At 36.5% G+C, this 27,912-nt stretch overlaps 3 protein-coding genes across 5 annotated transcripts; 2 read left to right on the top strand and 1 right to left on the bottom strand.

The window, feature by feature from the left end:
• Positions 1-497: 497 nt before the first annotated feature.
• LOC120486593 (uncharacterized) lies at positions 498-27,681 on the bottom strand. Of its 3 annotated transcripts, XM_089121457.1 has the most exons (6): positions 27,648-27,681; positions 18,925-19,029; positions 2,231-2,566; positions 1,371-1,715; positions 1,058-1,126; positions 498-929 (listed from the first exon to the last, which is right to left on the bottom strand). In XM_089121457.1, exons 3-6 carry the CDS (start codon positions 2,523-2,525, stop codon positions 883-885), a joined length of 756 nt encoding a protein of 251 aa, XP_088977583.1. In that variant the 5' UTR covers positions 2,526-2,566; positions 18,925-19,029; positions 27,648-27,681; the 3' UTR covers positions 498-882. The 3 variants fall into 3 exon arrangements, with proteins under 3 accessions (XP_088977583.1, XP_088977572.1, XP_088977561.1); XM_089121446.1 differs by lacking the exons at positions 18,925-19,029; positions 27,648-27,681 and adding an exon at positions 3,829-4,253 and having other exon boundaries at positions 1,371-1,706; XM_089121435.1 differs by lacking the exons at positions 18,925-19,029; positions 27,648-27,681 and adding an exon at positions 3,829-4,250.
• On the top strand, positions 10,821-19,353 carry LOC120486615 (SLAM family member 5). Its single transcript, XM_089121760.1, is given in 4 exon segments — positions 10,821-10,945; positions 11,627-11,944; positions 16,921-17,202; positions 18,954-19,353. Coding segments are annotated over 4 exon segments (756 nt in total). The 5' UTR covers positions 10,821-10,878; the 3' UTR covers positions 19,043-19,353.
• LOC148995748 (uncharacterized) lies at positions 26,736-27,642 on the top strand (the record flags this gene model as incomplete). The annotated part of the gene is made up of 2 exons (XM_089119118.1): positions 26,736-27,099; positions 27,314-27,642. Coding segments are annotated over 2 exons (693 nt in total), but the record flags the coding sequence as incomplete, so codon positions are not given.
• Positions 27,682-27,912: the final 231 nt, after the last annotated feature.

Genomic DNA, 27,912 nt, shown 5'->3' on the forward strand with positions numbered 1-27,912 from the left:
TGGATAAATATTAGACAGATTAGACAATGAGGCACTGTCCAGGACTCAACAGGATAAACAGTCACAGTTGCATTGCTTGGATATTGAATCTACTGGAGATAGAACCTTATGATCCCAATTTGGTTAATGTTTTGTGAGATGGAACCTTTGTATTTTATTAATAACAACTAACAAAATATTTTTTTTTACAAAAATAACACCACACAGGCATTAATAAACACCTAATGGATTCAAAAACTCAATTTCGACCAAAAGTGGAGATAGAACCTTATAATTCTAAGCTCACGAAATAGCATAGCACAATTAAACATAGTAATTTACAAAATGATCAACTTCTATTTAAACGGGTTAATCTATCAACCCATTTCTGCTGAATTAACAATGCCATGCTGCTACGTAACATCTGTTTTACATTTAACATAACAGATAATAAACTGACAAATATACTGATAAATACCATGATTAATCATAGTTCATCACAAGCAGTTTTTCACACGCTGAGGTAAATACTTTTATATGTAAAGTGCACAGTGTCATGTATAAGAACACAAAACCTGCTCATAACACACAACAATAAAATAATGCTGTAAACATTCATTTAACAACCAAAACATTTTAACGGAAAAAAGTGCCACGCACTAAATTCATGGAATGTCACTTAATGTCTTTTCACGTAAATTATACAATTATTTGTTAAATTGTAACATTTTACTGCAAATTATACAACGTATTAATCGTATGGTTACCTTAGCTATATTAATGGAACCAATTACCAGGGTTTTCTTTTCTTCACAGTCACTGAAAATTACAATTATTCATATAATATACTGTACATGACACTGTATGTTCCTCTGTGCGATTAAAGGCCAGTTGTTTGATTATTTAGAAAGGCAACGTCCTTTGTAAGCAAGCTTTTTTATGCCGCAGTCCTGTAAGAAGAAAACAGATTGACAAAGTTAAAAAAAATGACCAGGATTGAGACTCTACAGTCTGTATGAAACTGAAATCACGCTATGTTTTATTGTTCTACAATGATGCAATTAGTTTGAACTCTCACCAATTACACCTACAACCACCAGCAGAACACCAACACATGCTCCTCCTATAGTAAGATCCACAACCCAATCTGTAATGAAAAACAAAACAGGCGTTTGTTAGCACAAGAGGTCGACAATAGATTTTTCAGGTTTTTTTCAGGTATAGATTTTTATTTACTCCATCAGATATGCTATCGAGTGAACAGATAAATGGCGCCATCTAGTGTTTTGTCGCCTAAAACAGTGCTAAAAACTAAATTATATAATACATTGTTCATTTTCAGACAGGCCACAATTACATGCTCAAGGGAAAATGAACTGAATTTGACTCACTAGTGCTCTTTTCATTGATAATGCTGATGCTCTGTTGACGGCAGATGATGAAGCTGCTGCTGTTGATCTGTAGTTTATATTCTCCAGAGTCTGTGTTTGTGGTGTGTGTGATGGTCAGAGATCCAGTGTGATGATCCAGCTTCAGTCTGTCTCTGAATCTCTCTTTACACTGATCATCTGTACAGATCTGACTCTGATCTCCAGTGATTTCAGCGATGCAAGCTTCATTAAAATACCACGTCATCACATCATTTGGGTTTTTTACTACACCACGCTCTAAAGTAAAAGATTCCCCCTCCTTCACTGACTTGGTATTCGTCTCTACACCAGGAACATCTGAAACATCTGTTATAAAAACAAACAAAAAGATAATGGCGTGAACACAAACTTAGGAGTGGAAAAGACAATACTGGACATGTGAGGGCATTTATACACAAGAGAATGAAGAACTGTAACAGTTAGGTCACTGGAAGCAAGTTGTTGAACCCAAATCCAGTTTATTTGCCAAACATAAAACTAAATCATGGATATGACCTTACTAATAGAGGTTACAGTGAAAAAATACTGGAGAAAGACGCATGGCAAACATGAATCATTGACAACATGACACAATCACATGGGGAACACATGACGAGACATGAAACAAGCGACAAAACAGGACCTGACAGGAACTAAATGAACGGAAGACAATGAGAGTCTAACAGGTAACAAATGAAACAGAAAGGAAACGGGAAAACAGGAAAATCCCTGGAAAAGAAACTGAAACCGAAACCAAACATTACACTGGAAGTCACTTCTCTAATAATTAACACATGTGTAACCTTAGCCTTTAAAGTTTAAACATTATTAAAATGACTCACCATTCACAGTCATACTAAAGATCGTTTCACTGATGGTGTTGCTGCCGATGATCTGTAGTTTATATTCTCCAGAGTGTGTGTTTGTGGTGTTCGTGATGGTCAGAGATCCAGTCTGATGATCCAGCTTCAGTTTGTCTCTGAATCTCTCAGTGTCATTATTACACTGAACATCTGTACAGATCTTACTGAGATCTACATTGATCTGAGCGATGCGAGTGTTATTATAATACCATTTAATCTTTTCTTGTTGGTTTGTTTTAACATCAGTGTATAGAGTGACTGAATCTCCCTCCATCACTGACACTGACACTCTGTCTGTATAAACTCCTGATGCACCTGAAGAAATAACAGTTCATTATAAATCACTTAAAAATATAGGACACTTTTGATAGGACATTTCTTTATGGGGTATGTAATGGGTAATGTGTTTGTGTGAGCCTCGGTCGAAAAATGTCGATCCTTATAGTGTAGACAATTAATTTATGCTAAATCATGAGCTATTATTACATTATCAATTTGAAAAACAAAGTCAAGTGGTTCAGTTTCAAAACTAAACACAGCATGTTCGTCATGGCTCTGTCACTTCTGTCTAGTTTATATCTGGGCTTGTTGACACCAACTCCCGTTTGTCATGTGCTTGTGTTAGTCATAGACTGCAAAAAAATAAAATAATATATATATATATATATATATATATATATATATATATATATATATATATATATGAAGAGTTCAGATGCAAAAGCCTCTAAGTGCCATTTGAAATTTTCTTCTAAAATGATCATTTTTATCAAGCTTCTATATTTAAGTTCAGTAATTTCACTTAAATGGCAATGAAGATTACCTATTAATTGCCATTTAAGTGAAATTACTGAACTTAAATATACAAGCTTGATAAAAATGGTCATTTTAGAAGAAAATTTCAAATGGCATTTAGAGGCTTTTGCATCTGAACTCTTCATATATATATATATATATATATATATATATATATATATATATATATATATATATTTTTTTTTTTTTTTTTTTTTTAAATAACTAAATAAAACATCTTCATTCCTGTACTTGACTAATTTTCCACCCGTGACAATGTGAATGCCTCATTGTATTGTTCCCGTTTATGCCAACGATAAAAAAAAAAGAAAAAAGGAAACTGCAAGTGGAGATAATCCCGCATTTTTTAAAACCATGTTTGACATGGAAAATAAACATGTTAAGGAAAAGTAAACCGATTGGAACAGAGTCGGTATAGAATAAAGTATTTTTAAACGAAAATGACTTTAACTTATGGGCAATTAGAGTTTATGAATGACGAGGCGAACATGCATTTATGAAAGCGATAGTATTTTGAAGGCGCGTTCCCGCCCGACGCTGACTGAAAGATGGAGAGCTCTCTTTAGCAGTTTAATACGCTTTAATAACACTTTTTATAATAGCAAGACATTCAAAAGTCTCGTTACATTATTTAACGGAAATCGTTTTATAGGCCTATATAATAGTTGCAAATTGAAATCGAAACTAAAATTAGGATTTTACGCATTTCGTGACAAAAGTGTCAATAAAAACCACAGCAACATTAATAGCCAGTGACTTACCAAGCTGGAAACCCCACACTTGTACGAACATGAAGAGCTTCACCACTTCTCTAAAACTGTGGGGAAATAAGCTGTGCCTGCGCATTTTCGTGGTCGGAAACAGGCTGTGATCAGAGAGATAAGGCTTTTCCCCTTTCACACCGCCAGCGATTTTGTCGCTGTGTGTCGCTAGGCTCTGTACTGTGATGTCGCTTGTGGGCGTTCGTAGTGCTGTCGCTCTTGTGTTATTGGTAGACTGCACGTCTGGCCATATCTATACAAAAGATCATCACAAGTGATATATAATTTTAATTTGACTGGGAATAAATGACTTTTAAGGCTAAAAAGAAACCATATGCTGTTGGGAGAGTGTTTTTATATCTCCACAGCTGTGTTCAGTGGATTAAATCATTTACTAGATCAACGATCGATCAATGAACAAATTAAACTCACTCTACTGTCACAAATTATAAAAACGTCATTCGAATTTGACAAATAATCAATTTTCTTGTCCCTAATAGTCAATGTAATGCAGGGGAAATTGTAAAATGAACTGCAGCAGTGCTAACGTGCATCATATAATTACAACACTCGAACTATAACGTTAAATGTATGAATTAAACTCACTGTCGACAGTTTCTTTTCCATGCATCATTTTATTATCCATGTATGTGGTTACAGTCAAATCATATAAAACAGTGAAATCAGTGGCGGTTCTACTCTGAATTACACCCAGGGCGAGACCCCCTTCGAGCGCCCCCCCCCCCCCCCCAAAAACAAAAAAACAAAAAAAACAACAAAAACCCAACAATAAAATCACATAACGTTCATTTGAAAAACACAGTTAATAGAATCCAGTTATTTTGCTAGATTAATCTAACTTTAAAGAGAGGAACTGAAGTAACCAGCGCATTGGTTATTGCCTTAAATTATATGCATGGCACACTTTTAGTTATAGCTTGTTAAACAATATTTGTCACGAAATGGAGTTTTTAAAAGTAAAAGGGTCTGAGTGATACTTATTTAGTAACACAATACTTATCTCTTAAATAATTTTGAACAGCTCTTATATTAAACACTATCCAAAATGTTATAGACCTAAAGTAGCTTTTGTAGCCCTATGTCACTCTTAAAATGTTAGAATGTTAGAAAATAGAAAATTGTACTTTGCATATAGGCTACTGTAAAAACACAAAGTTGATCATTATGTAAATTATTTTCATTTCATGAATATAGTGACCAACATGATCACATACACAAAAAGCCTAATACACAATCAATTCACCAAGTTAATAACATTAAAGATTTGTTTTAAAGGAGTGTCTTTTATCTTACCTACTAAACTTAAAAAAAGGTTAACACAAAAAGAGATTTTATAAAAATATATACCTCATAGGCTATTTCAGCATTCAATCATCTCTATAAAAAGAATGAGTCAATAAAGATACATTCCTGACATTTATAATGCACAGTAGCTTATCTTTTATTATTAATATTAAAATTCGGACCGATTTGTCCATGGCTGTCGTTGCTAGCCTATACAACCATGCACTGAGCTCTCCTCAATGAAAAACAAGTTTTAGTAGCTAATGTATTTCCACCACAGAAAAACGCTTGCTGAAGCTCTGCTAAAAGATTTTTTTATGGAGAAGAGAAAAAACACCCAAGTGTTTGGGTGCACGAGCACTCCCATACTGAAAAGTTTATGAGCGCGCCTCCCGCGAGCGCATAATGAGCGCGCTTCCCGTGCGCCTAATCGCCTATTTGAAATAACGACCTCGAGCGCGCAAAAGACGCGATACGTGAACTAATCAAGAGACCCCCTTGACATCGCTTCTGTGCACGGCACCTTCTCAGCAATTAGGGGCGCCATTGCCAATAATTGAATCGAAATGGTAAAAAAATAGAAAACCTTCGAGGCACAGAGGATTTTTTTAACTGCTCGTGCCGCCCCCCATGTGACATGAAGAAATGCCGCCCCGGGCGACTGCCCGGTTCGCCCGTGCCTAGAACCGCTACTGAGTGAAATCGTCCTCAAACTCTTTCTTTCTGTCTTGCCTGCACTGCACTCGAGACGGTGACGTGAGCTGAGCTCCACTGAAAGTCTTCTTTCCTATGGGCTCTATGCACGGCGTTATTTCCGGTGAAGCATTAGGGATGCTCGATAACTTCCGCCGACAATGCAATACCGAGAATTTATATTGAATTTTATACTCCATGGTTATACTAATGAAACGTTAGTCACAAAAACAGATAAAACAGACACCCCTCGTTGTGTTTATGCTTCTTTTTAAAATTATATTAAATAAACATAACTATATATAAAATTACATCTAAACGTATGTACGTTTCGTTTCAAAGACGGGAGGACAGTAAATATTGAAGACTCTGCCATAATCCCGTTTTCTCCGGTTTTCCTCCGCTTTAATCTACACAACCGGAAATGGACGAGCATCCTTACGTCAAATGCGGAACTTATGCGTGCATATAGCCCATTGACCTTATTCAGAGCAGCGCCATTACAGGTATGAAAGTGAGGCTGTGAGGGATAGACTTACCGTGTTTGCAATGGCAAAAAGCTGAATAAAGCGGCTAAATTACTTACGATTTTCCACAGCTTACATTGTCGGGAGTTTTTTGTCAACTGACATTTCTTTGAAAGATATTTTTCCAGTGTTTCATGAGCAGAACAATCCGAAAACACATTAAATAACAGTACAGCCCATTGAAGAGATGCAAGTCTATCCCTCACAGCCTCGCTTTCATTCTCATTAAAAATCAAAGATGGCGCTGCCGTGAATAAGGCGTAGCTATTGGTTGTCGCTCGCGAAAATCGCTTCTCATTTGCATAAAGTTGAAAATTCTCAACTTTTGTCGCTTGTCTCTTGTCGCTTGACACGCCCACATTCTGTCGCCAACGGTCAATGTCGCTCGTGTCGCCGGATGTCGCCAGCGCTCCATTGAAATGAATGGGATCTTGTCGCTTTGTCGCTGCGTGTCGCTGGCGGTGTGAACGGGGGACCAAAATGATTCACTGTTTCGAAGCATTCGAATCACCACTGCCCCCTCACGTTTAGAGCGGTGGAAATGCAACAAAAACTCAGTCTAAACATGCATAAAAGCACATTTTACAAACACATTGCAATGTTTTATTTAGAATAAAATCTATCAAATGCAATTACCATCTAATATGATTAAATATATGTGTCTGTTTAAAGTGTGTTGTTTTCATAAAAGTCAGGGTTTGTTTCGTTTGTTTCATGGACCTATCAGCTAAACAGACTTGTATCTGCTATTATTATTCCTTTTAATAATGTAATGTCTAATTAAAACGTTTGCAAATGTATAAAATTGATCAGAGAGCACGAAAAAAAAACCCATCGCTGTGGGGTGGATGATTTGGTTATGACCTAAAGGCATGTTTATTGAAATCACGTGACTTTGGCAGCTTGACACACGCTCAGTCTGAATCAGTGATTCGAAACAAAAGATTCGGAAAGGTTTCGAAGGTTCATGAAGTAGTGTTTTTCGAAAGCGCGCATCACTAACTTGTGCTGACATGCAGTGGCACTTCAGCGTGAGCGGAAAAAAATATTTACAACATGGATCTTTCCAACACCTTCAGAATTTGTTTTAAAGGTTTGCAAGCAATATTCAACCTGTCTTACACGAATTAATTATATTCAACCCTTAAACGAATTAATTATATTCAACCTGTCTTACACGAATTGAGCTATACCCTTAACTATAATAAATTAAGCTATAACCCATGTGGTGATGGGGAACCACACTCTCATGGGTCAAGATCAAGGGTTTATCACACTTGGCTAAATGGTAAAACATTACATTTGCCAGACATCGTTATATCTTGTGGGAAAACACTTTAACACTTCAGTATTGGTGTGCCTTATAAACAGCAATTCTGACCAAGTATGTTTTTGACAATTTTGAATGGATGGAATAACCTAAAACCAGTATAACCTAACATTGTTATTTCTTAACGTTCTAATAACATCCTTAAAACCAGGAATAACATTTATATAATGGGAGAATTGAACGTTCTAATGACGTTTGAATGATGTTCTCATAACCCATAGACATATACACTAGACCTCACCTTGGGGTTCTAAGCATGCGTCAAAACGGCCGCCATCTTGGAACAGGGGTCTTGTCATAGGACATAGTGTGTGTGTGTGTATGTGTGCTCGACCTTTTGGTTCTTGCCATTAAAAAATGAAAATTCTGTCAGTATTTACTCACCCTCATGTTGTTCCAAACCTCTATGTGTTTATTTGTTCAGCTGAACACAAAGGAAGATATTTGGAAGAATGTTTTGATCAAACAGATCTCATTCCCCATTGACTAGTATGTATTTTTTCCAACTATAGTCAATGGGAAATGAGATCTGTTTGATTAAAACATTCTTCCAAATATCTTCCTTTGTGTTCAGCAGAACAAATATTTTTTTCAGCAGAACAAATAATATTTGACTTATGCTATTGCTTTTCTCCCTCAGTGTCAAACAGTTTCTCGTGTTTTTCCAGTGGCGGCTGGTGAAAAATATTTTAGGTGGGGCTGTGTCCTGTGTTTTCCCCCCAGTAGCTATTTATATTAGAAGAAGCAGAGGAAGAAACGTATCACCTACAAACTACACACTCATGCACTGAAGTCCAGTGTCACCACCACATTTGTACGCCTACACAATTCAGAAGAAAACCTGCGGCAGGTTTCAGTGTGACTAGGCCAGTGCCTTTAGAGTCAGTTTTTTTTTTTAGGTGACGGGCATCATCTAACTGACGCTTTACCTTTAGCTTCACTTCCGAAGCTAGACGATATCGATATATCAACAGACAACGCTGAATTTTTTTCACAACCAGTGCTTTCCGGTGCTTGCGCAGACCGAAGCGCCCGCGGCCTCAGATCATTTAGACATGGCTGTTGTTACAAGAGGTAAAAACGATATAAATACTGTTGGTTTTCTCACACAAACCGCTCGTTTCGTGTCTTAGGCCATCAATGTGTACTTACATTTACGAGTCATTAAATCATGTTTAATTTGGACTTCTCTGTGCATGCTCTTTGAGGTGGTGACCATAGACCTCCATTATATGACTGACCTAAAAATATCAAAATTGAAACTACTGTGGAAACAAAGACACCTACATCTTGGATGCCCTTGAGGTAAGATAAAACATACCAAAAATTAATTTCAAAGTGAACTATCCCTTTAACCATGAACAAGGGGGAAAAAGATACAAATAAATTGGCATCTTGGTCTTGTAAAAAAGTATATACAAGTATATTTACACACTTAAAGGGGGGGGGGGTTGACTGTGATTTCACTTTTTTCATTTTAAATAGTGTGTAATGTTGCTGTTGGTACATGAACAGTATCTGCAAAGTTGCAGCGCTGAAAGTTCAGTGTAAGCAGAGATATCGTCTTTTAAAAATCAGGAAGTATAATTGCCTACAAAAACGACTGGATTGGGACTACAGCTAGGTTATGGTACGTCACTAACCCACACATTTGCATCAACCACTCCCTCCGGAATATGTAAAAAAAGGACATGCGCATATTTCTGAGGCTCGTCGAGTGTTGTGTTCACCAGCTGTCAGGTCTTCTGTGTTCAGGCTTCCCGCGGACGCTGTACTTCGTCAACAATGGATACAATTTATGTTTGATTATGTTCCTGAAAATGACGATCGTAATCTAGCTCTCTGTGCTGCACATTTTACGGAAGACAGCTTCCAGAATCTCCACGAGTTCAACACCGGATTCAACATGAAACTGTTACTAAAACATGAAGCAGTTCCGACTTTAAAACAAGAGGCAGCAGTTGTTGGGCCACAACCTGTAAGTAGGCTAAGACTTAATCATTATAAATTTGCATGTATAAATCCAGACGTAGCCTTGTGTTTTATTTTTTTCAAATGCCAGCACTGGCTTTATAGCCACCACTAGTTAGCCTATGCTATTTTGTGTCTACGACAAACTCGTACAAACATTATGGACCTGAATTTTGTATAAGTACTAATGTTGTAAATGTATTTTTCATGTATATATGCTTTATGACGTTATTTTCGATTTGATCAAGAACGTAAACATGCCAACGCTGTTTGAGTATGACATTAGTAGCCAGTCAGTTGCTATTGTTGCCAGTCAGATGCTATTGTGTAAAACAAACGTGTATAAAGTTAAAAAATGTAGCAAATTATCATTCAGAAACGTTTATTAAGAGCCGTGTGTGGTGAGTTTCTGTTTGACTCTCTTCATCGCTGCTTTCTCGGTCTGATTCTGCCTCAAACTGATACTGCAGTTCGACACATATTTACATTCTGGACCGGAGCTCACGTTTCGCCCGTAAAGGTAATGGGCGTTAACCTTCCGGACAACGTGAGCGACAGTTTAGCCAATCACAACACACCGGGCCAAACTAACCAATCTGAGCCCACTGTCTGTTTCTGAGGGAGTGGTTTCATAGACTCAGGAAGTGAACCGCTCGTTCGAGGACAGAGGAGAGTGCGGCTGACAATAAAAGTGAAGTTTATGAAAAATAAGACTTTTAAAAAAAGAAAGACCACGAATACATGTTATATTGCACCCCATAAATACAATCATGCAAAGAAAAAAAGCAGTCAACCCCCCCCCCCCCCCTCCCTTTAAATCTCAGGTCGACAAGTTAGAATCAGGCATAGTCAATCGGGCAATAAAGGAGAATATCAGAAGTAGGATAAACAACAAACACTCACAGTTTTATTAAACACTAACCATCTCTCTGGCATGACACTCTTAATTGAACAATGAGGAAACGAAAGGGGTAAAGAGAAGCACAACCAAATTTTAAACTAGACGCAAAGCACAAAATGGCATAAAGCACTAAACCAACAAGGCTCAAGGGCCTCCATTTAGTGTTTGGGGTGGTCCTTATATCTGGGTCAGGTGTAAAGCAGGACCAATCACAGTCTTCCACAGTTTAAAAGGGTTAACGCCCACCTGAAACACAACCATGTCTACAAAGAGATAGAGATAGAGAGATAGAGAGATAGAGAATATACTCAAGGACAGTTGATATGAACACTAAATATCTCAGGGTCCTAACATTAGTTAGATTCTTTATTTGCTGTTGGAGTCTGACTGGTAAGTTATAAAAGCATTTTTATGGCTTGATCTTTTCCTGTTTCAGTGTAAATTCGAATTTGATTATTTCCATCTGCTTTTATGTAGCAAAAGAATTCTGAAGTCAATCTGAATTCTGAATATTATTTTATGAACATAATACAAGATCTGCTAACTTTGAGTCTCTTTCAAGATTAGGAAGTTTACAGTGACCTTTTCAGGTCTGGAAATGGAAATGAATGAAATGGAAATCTCCACTGTGTGAATATAAATGTTCAGAAACTGTATCCTTTCCATTGAGCTTTCATATATCATATTTTCTTTTACGTTTAAAAAATATTTCTGCAGCTAATAATCTACAAATATACAATTGTCATGGAAATGAAAATGTCCAGCAAATGAACAGTGCAGAATGCGACCCAGTGATCTAAATATCTAATTTATTTAAAATACATATTAAAATAAAACTGGATTATAATCTGCAATAATTATCAAGCATTTATTATCAATAAATTTTTAAACTTTAAACAGTGAATGAAACTGTAAGGATGTGCTGCACAAATAAGGCTGAATTTGAAAGTTTATATTTTACATTTTGTTTCGTGTTTGTGCTTGTTTTTCAAATTTTCAACTTTACATGTAAACTTCAGCTGATTTCAGGCTTTGTAAACCATCAGTGTCTGTAATCTGTGTGTTCATCAGGTGTGTTTGGTGATTCGGTGTCAGTGATGGAGGGAGATTCTGTTACTCTAAACACTGATCTCACTGAAATACCTGAAGATGAAGATATACTGTGGAAATATGGAGCTAAACATTTTATTATAGCTGAAATCAGCCAAGATTATAGAATTTTCTTCACTCATGATGGTCCTGATGGGAGATTCAGACACAGACTGAAGCTGGACGATCAAACTGGATCTCTGACCATTATGAACACCACGACTGAACATGCTGGAGTTTATGAACTAGAGATAACTGGAGCGAAAGTGACTTCAAAAACATTCAATGTTTCTGTGTATGGTGAGTGGAGATCCTTTGTTAAAACGTTTACATTGTAACACTATCGCTCAAAATAATTAACAGGTTTGAGTAGGGCCAACTTAATATTGTGTCTAAATTAAAAGAAACAAGTTCATAAAAAAAGTTAAATTATTTCATTGTTATGAACTTGTTTCTTATAATGTAGTCAAACTTAAATTAAATTGAAACTGGGTTGGGATTGCTATTTCCAAGCATGAATTGTCATGACACTTTAAGGGGGAGTAAATGCTAAAATTAAGTGTTATATAATGTTTTGTGTCGGATTCATGTTACGAGGGATATTCAGTAGTGTTTAATGTGCTTTTTTTATTGTTGCACTCTTGCATCAAATGCTATGCTATGCAAATGCTAAATTAGCTTTTATGCTTTAATTAGCTAAACCCAAGCAAATTTCCACTACTTAAAGTATATAAGTTGTGTTTACATTACCATTTTAAGTGGATGAATGAGCTTACTCAAATATTTCAGGTTAAGAGCGATTCAAATGTATGATTACAAAATAAAAACACAAACAACATTAATATAAATGTTAAAAAAATAACAAGTTCTGCTAACTTAAACGTTACATTTCTTAACCCTTAAATTATTTGAGTTTTACCAACTTACATTATTTGGGTTTACAGTGCACATACACTGTAAAAATATATATTGTTGGTTTAACTTTAACTGGTTGCCATAAATTGTTAAGTTCATTGAAATGGAAAAATTGAGTTAATACAATGAAGGAGATTGATTTAATCATCAGAAATCTGAACCACATAAATTATTTAAGTTGATTTGACAAAAGAAAATATTTTGTGATTACAAATCATGAACATATTTTTTTTTTCACAGTGTACTTTTGTTTTTTAAAGGGATATTTTGAGTTCAGTACAAGCTCAATCAACAGCATTTATAGTTTAAGGATAATTACCTCAAAAATATTTTTGAATTGTCAAGAAATGTTTAAAAATCGAGGTGGAAGTCAATGAGGTCTTTTTTAAAGTATTTTAAAGTTGAAATATAAAACTAATTTGATTATAAAAACATTAATTCCTCTGTTAACACTATGTATTTTTTGAGCTATAAAATGGTTTATATCAAAATGTACATTGTTGTGATGTCAAGTGACGAAATTGTAAAATTAAACGTAACTTTTCAGTCTCACAGATTGGCCCCATTGACTTCCATTTTAAGTCACTCACTGTTACCTCCATTATTCTTCTTTTTTTAAGAAAAAAGTGGCAAGTGATCATTATTTTTCAACAAAATGCACCTCAAATGCTGATTAAACTCGACTTCTAATCAACTCTTTATGTTCCTTGAATTTTATTATATATTTTAATGTTATAGTTTGAGATCAAGAAAACTCACAAGGCATTTAATCAGCTAAAGACAAAAAAACACTTATTTTGTATTGTTATTAAAAATGTATTTATTAAATTAATAAAGAAATTATGCAATTAAACACTATTTAATAATGATAGATAATGTTATAAAATTATATATTTTAAAATAAAAATATTTATAAACGATTCTCATCATGATTCTGGGAAGAAGATGGTATCACGTTTCATTCTCAAACGCAAAGTGAGTCAAACACACCGCATTTACTGTGAATCGAATCTGTAAACGATCACAGTGCTTTACTCGGAAACATGCAGTGCATCAGACATTCAAAACGTTGAATTTTGAGGATTCAAACATACAAAATGGCCACAAACGCTGCTCTCTTATGGTTTGTGTAGAAAGAAAGAGAGAGGGAGAGAGAGAGAGAGAGCTGTTAGATGAGCGATGAGTAAGTAGGTCAAGTGTATTATGATAAACCACGTGTTGCAGTAATAGTGTGGAGATTGTTTAAGGCCACTGAGGAAAGGTGGCTGAAGAGACACGACAGACTGAGGATTCGCGGGTGCAGTTCAGTTCGAAAAGATTTTGAATTTAAAGAGGAAAGAGTTTGTGTGAAGCCCAGTGTGAGGGTCAAGATCAATAATGCCGAGCCTGGTTTCTTCCTTTCTTCGTACGAACTTTATCACAAATTGATGACTTGGGTTACGTCAAAAACATAAACCTGAGATCGCAATAGACGTGAAGGACTATAATGCGTTAAGAGCTTGTAAGTGCTTTGTAAGTAATCAGCAATATTTTAAAATGTATACAATATTTAATAGGCAGCCAATGAAGTGTTGACTGGGGGCTGATGTGGTCATACTTCCTGGTTCTGCTAAGAACTCGAGCTGCTGCATTTTGAACCATCTGTAGTTTGTTTATTAAGCGTGCAGGGCAACCACCCGGTAGAGCATTATAATAATCTAGCCTTGAGGTCATGAACGCATGAACTAATTGTTCTGCATTTTTTATTGAGAGCATATGATGCAATTTAAATATATTTTTTACATGAAAAAATGTGGTTTTACAGATACATGTGAAATGAACACCAATTCATGTTTGCGTAATGCACTCTTTAAAGAATAATAAATAAATTGAAAAAATAAAATGTATATATATATATATACACAATTTTTTTTTAAGAGCGCATTAAGCAATCATGAATTGGTGCTCAGGTCAGGAAATAGACAGACTGGCTAAACCGACCGTCTGCTAGCTGTCTCACTTCAATGAGGTCAGATATATATATATATATATATATATATATATATATATATATATAGCATCATTGACTTTAGACCAGGTTTCAGTTGGTCAATGGCGCAGTATAGCCTATCAGTTTCCTCAGAATAGCAACTCGCCAACAATGCCCCTAAACACACCTCGTTTTCAGACCAGCAGCCCATGGGCTCACAAATGGGTGCAAATGCATTTGCTATTTAAACAATGTGACTCAGGATGTGAAAATAATAACCGTAAAATGATAACGGGCCGCACCTGGAGCCGTATTGTGCCAGGTGTATGATACGTGTACTTGCGGTGTTTCTTGACAAAGTGACATCCTGGCATAATAATACAGCCTTTTTAGGCGTTTTCACAGATTTGTGTGAACAGCGATCGTTTAGACAAAGTTTTTTTTTTTTTTTTTTTTTTTTGTACATCGATCATGTAAACATACCATGTCACATTCCAGTGTTTCCCCCATTGTTTTAGGGGGGCGGCCTGCCCGAGCAGTTAAAAAAAATCCTCTGTGCCGCGAAGGTTTTCTATTTTTTATAATTTCGATTCAAGTATTGGCAATGGCGCCCCTGCTGAGAAGGTGCCGTGCACAGAAGCGATGTCAAGGGGGTCTCTTGATTAGTTCTTGATTAGTTTTGCGCGCTCGAGGTCGTTATAGGCGATTAGGCGCTCATTATGCGCTCACGAGAGGCGCGCTCATAAACTTTTCAGTATGGGAGTGCACGTGCACCCAAACACTTGGGTGTTTTTTCTCTTCTCCGTAAATAAATCTTTTAGCAGAGCTTCAGCAAGCGTTTTTCTGTGGTGGAAATACATTACTAAAACTTCCTAGTCATTGTGGAGGAGAGCGCAGTGCATGGTTGTATAGCAACGACCGCCACGGGCAAATCGGTCCGAATTTTACTATTATTAATAAAAGATAAGCTACTGTGTATTATAAATGTAAGGAATGTATCTTTATTGACTCATTCTTTTATAGAGATGATTGAATGCTGTATGAGGTATATATTTTTATAAAATCTTTTTTTGTGTTAACCTTTTTTAAGTTTAGGTAAAATAAAAGACACTCCTTTAAAACAAATCTTTAATGTTATTAACTTGGTGAATTGATTTCATTGTGTATTAGGCTTTTTGAACAAGATTCTGTGTATGTGATCATGTTGGTCACTATATTCATGAAATGAAAATAATTTACATAATGATCAACTTTGTGTTTTACAGTAGCCTATAATATGCAAAGTACAATTTTCTATTTTCTAAATAATCTCTGATTCTGTCCTTTTCTCTGACATTTTAAGAGTGACATAGGGCTACAAAAGCTATTTTAGGTCTATAACAGTTTGGATAGTTGTTAATATGAGAGCTGTTCAAAATTATTTAAAAGATAAGTATTGTGTTACTAAATAAGTATATCTCTCGGACCCTTTTACTTTTAAAAACTCCATTTCGTGACAAAGTATAGTTTAACAAGTCATAACTAAAAGTGTGCCATGCACATAATTCAAGGCAATAACCAATGCGCTAATGGTTACTTCCTCCCTTTAAAGTTAGATTAATCTAGCAAAAGAACTGGATTCTATTAACTGTGTTTTTCAAATGAACGGTATGTGATTTTATTGTTGGGTTGTGTTTTTTTGTTGTTGTTTTTTTGGTGGGGGGGGGGGGGGGCTCTCGAAGGGGGTCTCGCCCTGGGTGTAATTCAAACTAGAACCGCCACTGTATTTACCACACACACACACACACTGAAGACACACGTGTGACGCTAGCACAGGACAGAAATGATTGAACCTTCTCTCCAGGCTCTAGTCTAGATCCACTCTGAGTCACTTCGTGATTATTTAACCCCTTCATTTGTGAAACTATCATCATGACCATACAGAAACTCCAAAGGGCTTCACGGCAACCCGTCAAAATAAAAGTTCGGTTTAACTTGACATAAATATATTATTGTTGTACAGTAGAAATAGGAAATGTCCAGATGTAACAATACATTAACACTAATACGAATAAATTATGTTTTTTTTTAAACAAAACTGAATTTAAGGAATAATCCATGTTTTAATTTTAACAGTAAAGCTCATTGTGCAGCACATTATTTGACAAAAAGTTTATGATAAAATTAGTTTTATTACCAGCAAAAACACAGAATTAGTGTAATTTTTTTCATATATCTATATATTTAAAAAAATGAATAATACATGATTTGAATTATTATACATTCTTTTTCATGTCTAATAATGTAGTGTACTTTTTTAGTGTGGCTACAAAAATCAGACCATCAACACACTACAGCGAAAATAATTGTATAGATTCATCCTTATTTCTCCTTTTTCTCTCATGTTTCTCAGCTCGTCTGCCGGTTCCTGTCATTACCAGTAACTCTTCACACTGTTCATCATCATGTTAAGTGGTGTGTTCAGTGTTGAATGTGAGTGATATGACTCTCTCCTGGTACGCAGGAATGAGTGTATTGTCCAGCATCAGTGTGTGTGATCTCAGCATCAGTCTCTCTCTACCTCTGGAGGTGGAATATCAGGATAAAAACACCTACAGCTGTGTGCTGAACAATCCCATCAGCAACCAGACCACACATCTGGACATCAACACACTCTGCAGACACACATGTGCAGGTACACCACCACTCATCAGATATATATATACAGTGCCCTCCACAATTATTGGCACCCCTGTTTAAGATGTGGTTGAGGACTTTTAAAAATTCTCCCTTTTTTTAAACAACATAGAACCCAAATGCAAAAAAAGAGAAAAATCCAACCTTTTATTTAAGTACATTACTTTGGTGGTAAAAAAAAATGTAAAAATTTAGAAAAATAAAAACTTCAAATCCTGTGTCCCACAATTATTGGCACCCCTAACAATTCCGCTGAAAAAATGTAATTGATTTTTAAAAAAAAATATATATTTTCTGTAGTTGCTAATGTTGGTCAGGATATCTAGCAACTTTTAATTAGTAATTCATGACTTCCTATTTCCCTGGGGTATAAATATGACATGACACATAGGCCTAATTCTCTTACCCATTTGTCAACATGGCAAAGACAAGAGAACACACCATTCAAGTAAGGCAGATGTGTGATGACCTTTAAAAGTCAGGCAATGGCTACAAGAAAATAGCCACTCACCTTATCTTGCCCGTATCTAAAGTTAGAGGAATCATTAAGAAGTTTAAAACAAACTGGAACAGTGACAAACAAGGCTGGAAGAGGTCCCAAGTTTATCTTGCCACAACGCACTGTGAGGAGGATGCTAAGAAAAGTAAAAAAAAGTCCTAAGCTCACTGTCACAGAATTGCATCAAATAGTGGCATCGTGGGGTCACAAAATCTCCAAAACAACCATCAGACGCTCTCTACATGCCAACAAGATGTTTGGGAGGCATGCTAGGAAAAAGCCTTTTCTCACTAACACTGACAAACGTAAACGTCTGGAGTTTGCCAAGCGGCACTGGGACTTCATCTGGGATCGTGTGCTTTGGTCGGATGAGACTAAGATTGAGCTTTTTGGCAACAAACACTCTAAGTGGATCTGGTGTAAAACAAAAGATGAGTATGCCGAAAAGTACCTCATGCCCACCGTGAAGTATGGTGGAGCATCTGTGATGCTGTGGGCCTGTTTCTCTTCCAAAGGCCCTGGGAACCTTGTTAGGGTGCATGGCATTATGAACGCTTTGAACTACCAGGACATTTTAAATAAAAACCTGATGGCCTCTGCCAGAAAGCTGAAGATGGGTCGTCATTGGGTCTTTCAGCAGGATAATGATCCAAAACGTGTGGCAAAATCTACACAAAAATGGTTCAGTCACAAACTCAAGGTCCTCCCATGGCCATCTCAGTCCCCAGACCTCAATCCAATCGAAAACCTGTGGGGTGAGCTAAAGAGGAGAGTGCACAAGAGAGAGCCCAGGATTCTGGATGATCTAGAAAGATTTTGCAAAGAAGAATGGTCAAAGATCCCTCTCTCTGTGTTCTCCAATCTTGTGAAATGTTATAGGAGGAGATTAAGTGCTGTCTTGTTGGCAAAAGGGGGTTGTACAAAGTATTAACATCAGGGGTGCCAATAATTGTGGGACACATGATTTGAAGTTTTTATTTTTTTAAATTTAAATATTTTTTTTTGCCACCAAAGTAATGTACTTAAATAAAAGGTTGGATTTTTCTCTTTTTTTGCATTTGGGTTCTATGTTGTTTAAAAAAAAAGGGAGAATTTTTAAAAGTCCTCGACTACATCTTAAACAGGGGTGCCAATAATTGTGGAGGGCACTGTATATATGTGTGTGTGTGTGTGTGTGTACTGACCTGATCTCAGATTTTGATATAGATCACATTCACTTACATTAATGTCTCTCCTTTCATCTCCTTCAGGTGCTCCAGTGTCTCTGATAGTGTTGATCTCGGCTGGATCTCTGATGATTGTTGCTGTAGTCGTGATCTTCTGCATCTGCAGGAAATGAGTAGACAAACAGGACGATGAGTCCAATTAAAAATGTACAAATATTAATAAGACACAAACATTAACAACTTTTTTTTTTTAACATCTGTGTTTGTTGTTAATGCAATTCAGACCCAGGAGGAAGACAGAACTGATCCAGCATTGTGTAAACCAACAACACAGAAGGTAACACATGGCAATGTGGTTGCTGTCAGTTAGCGTGATTCAGAGACATGAGAAATGACTCAACGGTCATTATTACCTTCAAACAAGGGATAGTTTAAAGGGGTGGTTCATTATGGTTTCCCTAACTTGCAGTGTAAAATGTTGCGGTTTAAGGGCTACAACAAAACGCCCCCGTGAACACAGTCCATGTTGAGGAGACGAAAAGGTGTTGTATAAAGACTACATTTATGAGTCAGCTCAAACTTTAGCATCCATCTTTTCGCATGCAATATATAGTTTTACCAGATTGAAACTCTTGTTTGCCTCTTCCTCGCCCTAGGCTAAATTCATCACAATTTATCATAACCTCAACTCTGCTGTTCTCCACATCTGTAAAAAATATGATTTGTGTAAACAACATTGTAGACACCCTCTAACACAAGGATCTGTGCATGGATCTCTACATATCCTATACACAAATTTGACAGTTACCCTTAGTCTGTTAGCCTGGTAGGAGGGCGCAGCCAGGCTAATAGACTGTGGCCTATTAATCATAAAAAAGAAAATGTAAATCTAAATGGTTTTAACTTTGAGTAAATTTGGTTTATTATTGTAATATCACCAACACAAAGTCAGTTTTTATACCAGAACAGCATCTTTTCTGTACAGTAGCTTTTCACGACAAAACAAATTTGTCAGTGTTTATAGATTATGATTTGCTTTAATATCCCAGCAAGCAATTTTGTGTTTAAAAGATATACAATAGCGGACCAAACACTGCCTGGACGTCTATGCTAAAAAATGAGTGAAGAAATGAAACACCTTGTAATCACTGTTTACTTTGCTTACATGATGGAATATCATGCAACTTGCAAGTTATTTTGGGGGAAAACACTAACATGTAACCAAATTCAAGGTTATTTTTTTGCCAGAAGTGGGTTACTCATAGCCGTACTAGGTCTATAGTTAAACGGTGAAAAGACTTATATTGCTTGCTGGGTGAGGTCTTGTTAATAGCAAGGTTATTCAGAGAGAAACCTATCCTAGTTCGGTCACATCTGCAGATTCATGACTAAGTTTTTTTTTTTTTTTTAGAAATCAGAGATGGAGTCTGTATATGAAAAAGTACCCAAAAAAAAAAACAATGATCAAATACCACATCTATGGTAACTTTTGTTAGAGCTAAAAGGAAATTACCTCTCACTTTTGGTTTTATTCAAATTTTTTTCTCTGCCAGGATTTATTTTTTTTTTATCTCTGCATATACGTTTTGGTGCTATTGTGATGTATGAAATGTTTTAATTTAGTGGTTTACATCAAAGCATGCTAAAAAAAAAATCTATTTTTCAGTTTAACATATGGAAATTTACCCAACTCTTATTATTAAAAAAAATAAGTCACAAACTTCACTGTGATCTTTTTTCTGTAATTTACTGTTCTTGTTTTATTCTTTTTGCAAAATATAATTGAATATTAATAAGTGCATTGCATTGGTCACATTATCACTCAGGTGGATATTTTGTCAAATGTAACACATTGCTCTCTAGTGTACAAAGCAGAAAATCTCTTCTAATAATACCACTACATTCCCTCACACAGTGGAGATACCCGACACAGTGCGCTATTCTATGACACAGTGCCGGTTGTATGACATAGCCGCTATGTCATACAACCGGCACTGTGTCATAGAACGTCTCTGAATAGGTTCACGCCCACTTTTGGGAGAAAACCAACTAGACTCCCCATAGACTTCAATACAAAATAACAGCAAAAAACGACGTCCGTACACAGCCGACAGGCGTAAATAACTTAAGAAATCTCTTATATAAAACTTGTCAAGTAATTACACGTCCACCCTGCCAGCCATAGAGCGTGAAAGATACATACGCAAACTTAATTTGGCAATTTAAAAACACGTCCCTTTATAATTCTCCCAGCGTCAAATTGGTGTAACAACCCCACCCAGTGGCCAGAGGTGTCTTACCCGGACATTTACTTGTATCTCATCGAGTCACCAGGTAAGCCCCTGAATGATTTTATTTTGTTTTTCAAAGTAAAAATTGAATTTATGATGATGATGGCAGGCAGCCTGGGCTAGTTGATTACGGGCATTAAAAAAATGTATCTTTCACGCTCTATGGCAGGCAGGGTGGACATATAATTACTTGACATGTTTTATATAAGTGATTTCTTAAGTTATTTACGCCTGTCGGCTGTGTACGGACGTTGGTTTTTGCCGTTATTTTATATTGAAGTCTATGGGGAGTAGTTTGTTTCCCCCAAAAGGGGGCGGCGACAAAATTGACAGTTAAGTTCCCGGATGTGCCGGTTGTGCGTATAGTCGTTTTTGAACACAGCCCTCCTTCAGAAACTAAAAGCAGCTCTTCCACAGGTACCAGTGCTCAAATTCAAAGCCTCTCACAATACAGGCTGATGATTCGAAATATGTCCTGGCGGAAAGGTAGGTAGAAACCAGGGAAGAGATGATGGTAGGAATAGCGAGAGAGGAACAGGAGGTGGTTTGGTTTATGTGGGCAGAGACCGGATGATGCCCGGAAGCCCATGTGAACGGACAAAAGGGATGTTGCCAATGGGCTATATGCACGCATAAGTTCCGCATTTGACGTAAGGATGCTCGTCCATTTCCGGTTGTGTAGATTAAAGCGGAGGAAAACCGGAGAAAACGGGATTATGGCAGATTCTTCAATATTTACTGTCCTCCCGTCTTTGAAACGAAACGTACATACGTTTAGATGTAATTTTATATATAGTTATGTTTATTTAATATAATTTTAAAAAGAAGCATAAACACAACGAGGGGTGTCTGTTTTATCTGTTTTTGTGACTAACGTTTCATTAGTATAACCATGGAGTATAAAATTCAATATAAATTCTCGGTATTGCATTGGACTCTATGATCGGCGGAAGTTATCGAGCATCCTTAATCCTTCACCGGAAATACCGCCGTGCATAGAGCCCATAGTGGCACAGACGGAGGTTTGATGGATCCGTGTGATGCCATGTTGGATCCAGGAGTGGCGGGGACAGAGGCCGGAAGCGGAGCCGGTGGTGTAAATAGAGTGGTGAAGGTATGATGCCACTTTGTAGACTAACCGACACTTAGCATCACACTGGTTCCCTCAACAAAAACCCAATAGGATTTATTATACAACACTAAAAAGCAGCACAACATGTAATCAGAAGTGGCAAAGAATCAAACAGACAACCGGGTTCCCACTCAATCACAAATAAAACAAACCCAATTTCACTTCAAACGCCAAAGCAACGGTAACAATTGTGTGGGACTCTACTCAGGCAGGCATACAACACTGCAGCACATTCACTCAACACCCAGGATCATGTGATCTGTTGTATGGTCACATGACTAATCGGGAATTGATAAATGTTTGCTGGCTGCAAGGCAGACATCTTCTCTGTTGATGCTAGACGCGGTTGTGTGAGTTGGACTCCTATTTCATGCAGTTATTAATGGTCATTATAGAGCAAGTTTAATTTGCCATTGAATTTGAATACTTAGGCCTACTTTTTTATTTTATTAAAGGGATAGTTCACTTTGAAATTATTTTTGGTATGTTTTATCTTACCTCAAGGGCATCCAAGATGTAGGTGTCTTTGTTTCCGCAGTATTTTCAATTTTTATATTTTTAGGTCAGTCATATAATGCAGGTCTATGGAGCCCACCTCAAAGAGCATGCACAGAGAAGTCCAAATTAAACATGATTTAATGACTCGTAAATGTAAGTACACATTGATGGCCTAAGACACGAAACGAGCGGTTTGTGTGAGAAAACGAACAGTATTTATATTGTTTTTACCTCGTGTAATCACAGCCACGTCCAACTGATCTGAGGGCGCGGGCGCTTCGGTCTGCGTATATATGCGACGGAAGTGATCTCTCTCGCGTGTACGTCACTCATTGTTTACACAGAGATTTCGGACATTACCTTTCACTGTGAAGATCTAAACATATTTCGATATACAGGAAATGGCAATGGAAGATGATTTCGATATATCTAAATATGTTTAGTGAAAGGTAAAACTTCCTAAATCTCTGTGTAAACAATGAGTGACGTCGACAAGCAAGCGATCACTTCCAGCGGAACGTTGGACACGGTTTTATTATTATTATCTAATTACCTCACATATAGCGACTCATGCTTTGATACGCAGGACTTTCAGTAGCCGACTTATATCCTGTAAGAGTAGCAGCAGCTTCTTAACATCCTTTTACACACACACACGCAAACACACACATATAAAGATCATCCTGTTTTTGTCAATTCTAGAATGGAACCAATGTATAAATGTAGCAATTTTCATAAACAAACGAGTCGACCTCTTCTAGTCTCCAGATATGCTCAGGTTCTCCTTCACTGCTAGTCTGTGGGATGTTTTTCACCTGTTTATCGTCTAGCAAGTGTAAATGTTGAGATTTGACAACACAATGATGATATAGTAAGCCATATATTAAGCCATATGCATATTAGAGCATCTTCTAGTGTATAAATATTAGGGCTGGGTATTGAGACAAATTTCACAATTCGATTTGATTTCAATTCACAAGCTTTCAATTCGATTCGATTCAATATCGATTATTTTGGATATCAGTTACAATAAATGGCAATTTTTCTCAAGGGAATTAAATCTCTTAACTAATGCTGTAAATGGGAGACTAGTTGTAGCCTACTAGGCTTCATTAGCCTAATATGAAGGTAATAATGAATGAATCACTTAAATTACACTTTTATTTATTTTTATAATAAGAAGATTATATGAAATATAAACATTTAAATGGTGGCTGTCATAAAAACTTGCTAGATTTATTCAAATATGCATTAAATATTGAAGAACATTAAGATTATAATGCATATGTAATATAGTGTAAATATTTAGCAAAATGCTCCTCTCTGGAGTTATTTTTTTCTATCAGACTAACGAGTTAATGTGGGTCTTCTGAGGTAAATATGACGATACATGACAAGACATTGATTACAAGCTGTTTAACTGACGTCTTTCCACGGTTGAAACGCTGATTTGAGCGAATGAATGTGACATGATACGGATTTCGATAAGTTGTACTCTAACTTTTAACACACTTTCAGATGCTCATTCATGTTTATTTCGAGCTGTAACTGGTATTATTAAGCCGGAAGAGAGATCAGCGCTGCTGCTTCTCTAGAGCGATCTCACGCCACAGCGCCAAAACGCTATTTATGTTTTTGAATTTCTAAAGAAAATGGACGTAATTTGAAAATTGAGACTTTGTTTCATATCAATAGTAACAAAGGACAACGATTATTGCGATTTTTTGAATGCGCGCAGCCGCGATACAATGTCCCATTCATTCAAATGAAACAGGATGACTAATCGATTCTTGAGACTTAAGAATCGATATCGGTTCGTAAAAATGAGAATCGATTAATATCGAGAAATCGATATTTATTGAGATGGTCCTCACTGCGGAACATGAAATCCATGGGGAGGAGTCGGATCCAGATCCAACTCCTCCCACCTTCCATACACCTAAACCTAACCAACTCCGCCCCCTGATCCCTAAACCCACCCCTAATCCCTAAACCCAACCCTAATCCTAACCATCTCCACCCCTTGGATCGTGATCCGACTCCTCCCCGTGGATCTCATGTTCTGCATTGAGGTGCTACTGTATTTATTACCCAGCCCTAATAAATATACTGTAGGCCTATTAAATAATGCTTTTTGAAGTTGATTACTCGCTGGGTTTGTATTGCTGGGTAAAGCAGAAGAACGTCATTGATTCACTTTCATTCTCAGATAAATGGAATGAACTTTATTCTCACTTAGTGACACCAGCGAAATCGGCCATCAACCTGTCCATCATCATCGACCTGAAACATGCATGAGTCTCTAGACCTTCAACAACTTTACAAACCACATCCTGATTCACACACTGCATTCATATGTCCAAGAGATCATTGCAAACCTGCAGTAAGTCTTTCATCATCGTGAGATTGTACTCAATAAACATCTAGAAATGTCTTTAGTCAGATCATAAACAACAGAAAAAGAAAACTGTGTAAAATTACTGCATGCATGTTGACATTGACACCTGTAATAATAAAGCACCTCAGAGGAAACTGAGTACATGAATGTATAAAATGTGTGTTTTTTCTAATGTAATATAAAAGTACACATTTCTTAAACAAAAGATAATAACTTTAACAAGCTAAATTATTGAATGGCAGTGTTGTGTGATCATAGTGTGTGTATTGCTTTTCTCCCTCAGTTTCTCAGCATGTTTGTGTAGATTAAAAATTAGGACAGGAAGACGCTCTTCACCTACAAACTAAACACACACACACCAGCTCTGATGGCCATTTTCTCACCTAAGATGTGTGTGTCCACCAACAGATCAAACAACATTTCTGAAGAAAACCCACCGCAGCAGTTTCAGTCTGACTCGAACATCACTAAACCTGCAGATCACACACTTTTAACTCTCTACATTTTCCCATATATATATATATATATATATATATATATATATATATATATATATTCAAATTGAGAACTGAATAAATAAACAACAATTTTAAAATCACTAAGTTAGTTTTTATTTTACCATGAATAGTAATTAATCCAATATTCAGACAATATCGTTCTATTTTTACATATTTAACAGTCTGGCAAGTGGAGTTTGAATGCATCATTTTAAATCTATTAAACCAATTATAAAACTAAAGTTGGAATAACTCAGTTTCAATCGGCTTTGGAAAGACGAGGATCTGCTCATAATGAGGAACAGTAAATAACAACGAGTTCACTCACAGTTTAATTTTTTTTTTTCATTTGTGTGTGTGCATGTGTTTGTGTGTGTGTATTAAGGAGGGTCACACTGGTGAGGGAGGACTTGCTCAGACGCCATATTACATCTGTTGTGTTTGTGTGTGTGTGTGTGTGTGTGTGTGTAATAGGAGGGTCAGACTCTGTCGAGTGAGGACTTGCTCAGACGCCACATTACATCTGTTGTGTTTGTTTAGATCAGTTTTTTCTAGTGTTTTTACATCAGGAAATGTTTCACGTGTTTGTTTTGTTCAGTTTGTGCTTCTGCCGTCTGATCGGTAAGTTATAAATATTCATATCTCAGAGTAATAAACTCCTGCTGCAGTTCACATTAGATTATTTTCAACTGCCGTGATCAAATCTCTCTTGTTGTTTCTGGTATTTTAATTTAAACGATTACAAATGCAAATCCGAAATAAAAAAAATAATAATTTAAATAATTTTAAATACTTCTGCAGTAATCATAAACAACTACAAAAGTCAAATTCAGTAATAAAACATGTGTTGAATATATTCAGCATGTTTAAACTTGTTATTTCAAGCTATATTTGATGTCATATTTTTTATTTCGCTCTACAGTAGATCATTTTAAAACACATTAAAGATCAAATTATTGATTCATATATATTTTCATTTAGTGTGTTGTCTCTGCTGCTGTTAAATGTTACAAACAGATCTCAGGCTTTCTAAACCAACATGAGCATTAATCTGAAACCTGTTCATGTTTTTCTCCAGGTGTGTTTGCTGCCGAAACAAATGAAATACAGTCAGTGTCAGTGATGGAGGGAGACTCTGTTACTCTACACACTGATCTCACTGAAATATATAAAGAAAATATACTGTGGAAATATAGAGCTGAAAAGTACATTATAGCTGAAATCGTTAAAATATATGGATTCTTCTCCACATATGATAATGTTCCTGATGGGAGATTCAGAGACAGACTGAAGCTGGACAATCAAACTGGATCTCTGACCATCACACACACCACAACTGAACACACTGGAGTTTATACACTAGAGATGAGAGGAGCGAATCTGACATCAAAAACATTCAGTGTTTCAGTCTATGGTGAGTCGAGACGTAATTTATTTATCTAAACTTGTACATAATCTGTTTACATACACTCATACATTAAATACTGTAATTGTATAGTCTGAGCTGAGAGACACATTCAGTGACAGTTAAACACTAAACACTCACTCAACACAAACTACAATTCACAACACCTAAAATATACTGAATGTTGTGTTCATATTTCTCTTTATTCTCTCATGTTTCTCAGCTCGTCTGCCTGTTCCTGTCATCAGTAGAAACTGTTCATCATCATCAAATTGTTCATTGGTGTGTTCATCATCAGTGTTGAGTGTGTGTGATGCGACTCTGTCCTGGTACGCAGGAATGAGTGTATTGTCCAGCATCAGTGTGTGTGATCTCAGCATCAGTCTCTCTCTACCTCTGGAGGTGGAATATCAGGATAAAAACACCTACAGCTGTGTGCTGAACAATCCCATCAGCAACCAGACCACACATCTGGACATCAACACACTCTGCAGACACACATGTGCAGGTACACCACCACTCATCATATTAGTTGATATTAACGTTTATTGACTGACCTGATCTCAGTTTGATGTTTTTATTCCTCAGACTCTGTCCACTGTTGTGGTTCTACTGAAGCTGTGATCCGATTGGTCCTCTCTGCTCTGGTGGGCGTGGCTACTGTCATTTTTCTGGTTTATGACATCAGATCCAGAAGAGCTGAACAAGATCAAGCACATATTCACACATTGGGACAGTAAATGATGATTTCATTTATCATTCTCAAACAATTCAATCATCTATTAATTTTCATTTATTTTTAATGGCTTTGTATATTAATAT

Source organism: Pimephales promelas, chromosome 2 (assembly GCF_988280905.1).
Source record: "Pimephales promelas chromosome 2, fPimPro1.hap1.1, whole genome shotgun sequence".
NCBI classification, from domain to species: Eukaryota; Metazoa; Chordata; class Actinopteri; order Cypriniformes; family Leuciscidae; genus Pimephales; species Pimephales promelas.

Coding starts and splice junctions, on each gene's coding strand:
- LOC120486593 (XM_089121435.1), bottom strand. CDS start 3,913: ATGCGCAGGCACAGCTTATTTCCCCACAGTTTTAGAGAAGTGGTGAAG. Junction 1,716..2,230: donor CTTTAGTATGACTGTGAATG/GTGAGTCATTTT, acceptor TTTTTATAACAG/ATGTTTCAGATGTTCCTGGT. Junction 1,127..1,370: donor TATCAATGAAAAGAGCACTA/GTGAGTCAAATT, acceptor TTTTCATTACAG/ATTGGGTTGTGGATCTTACT.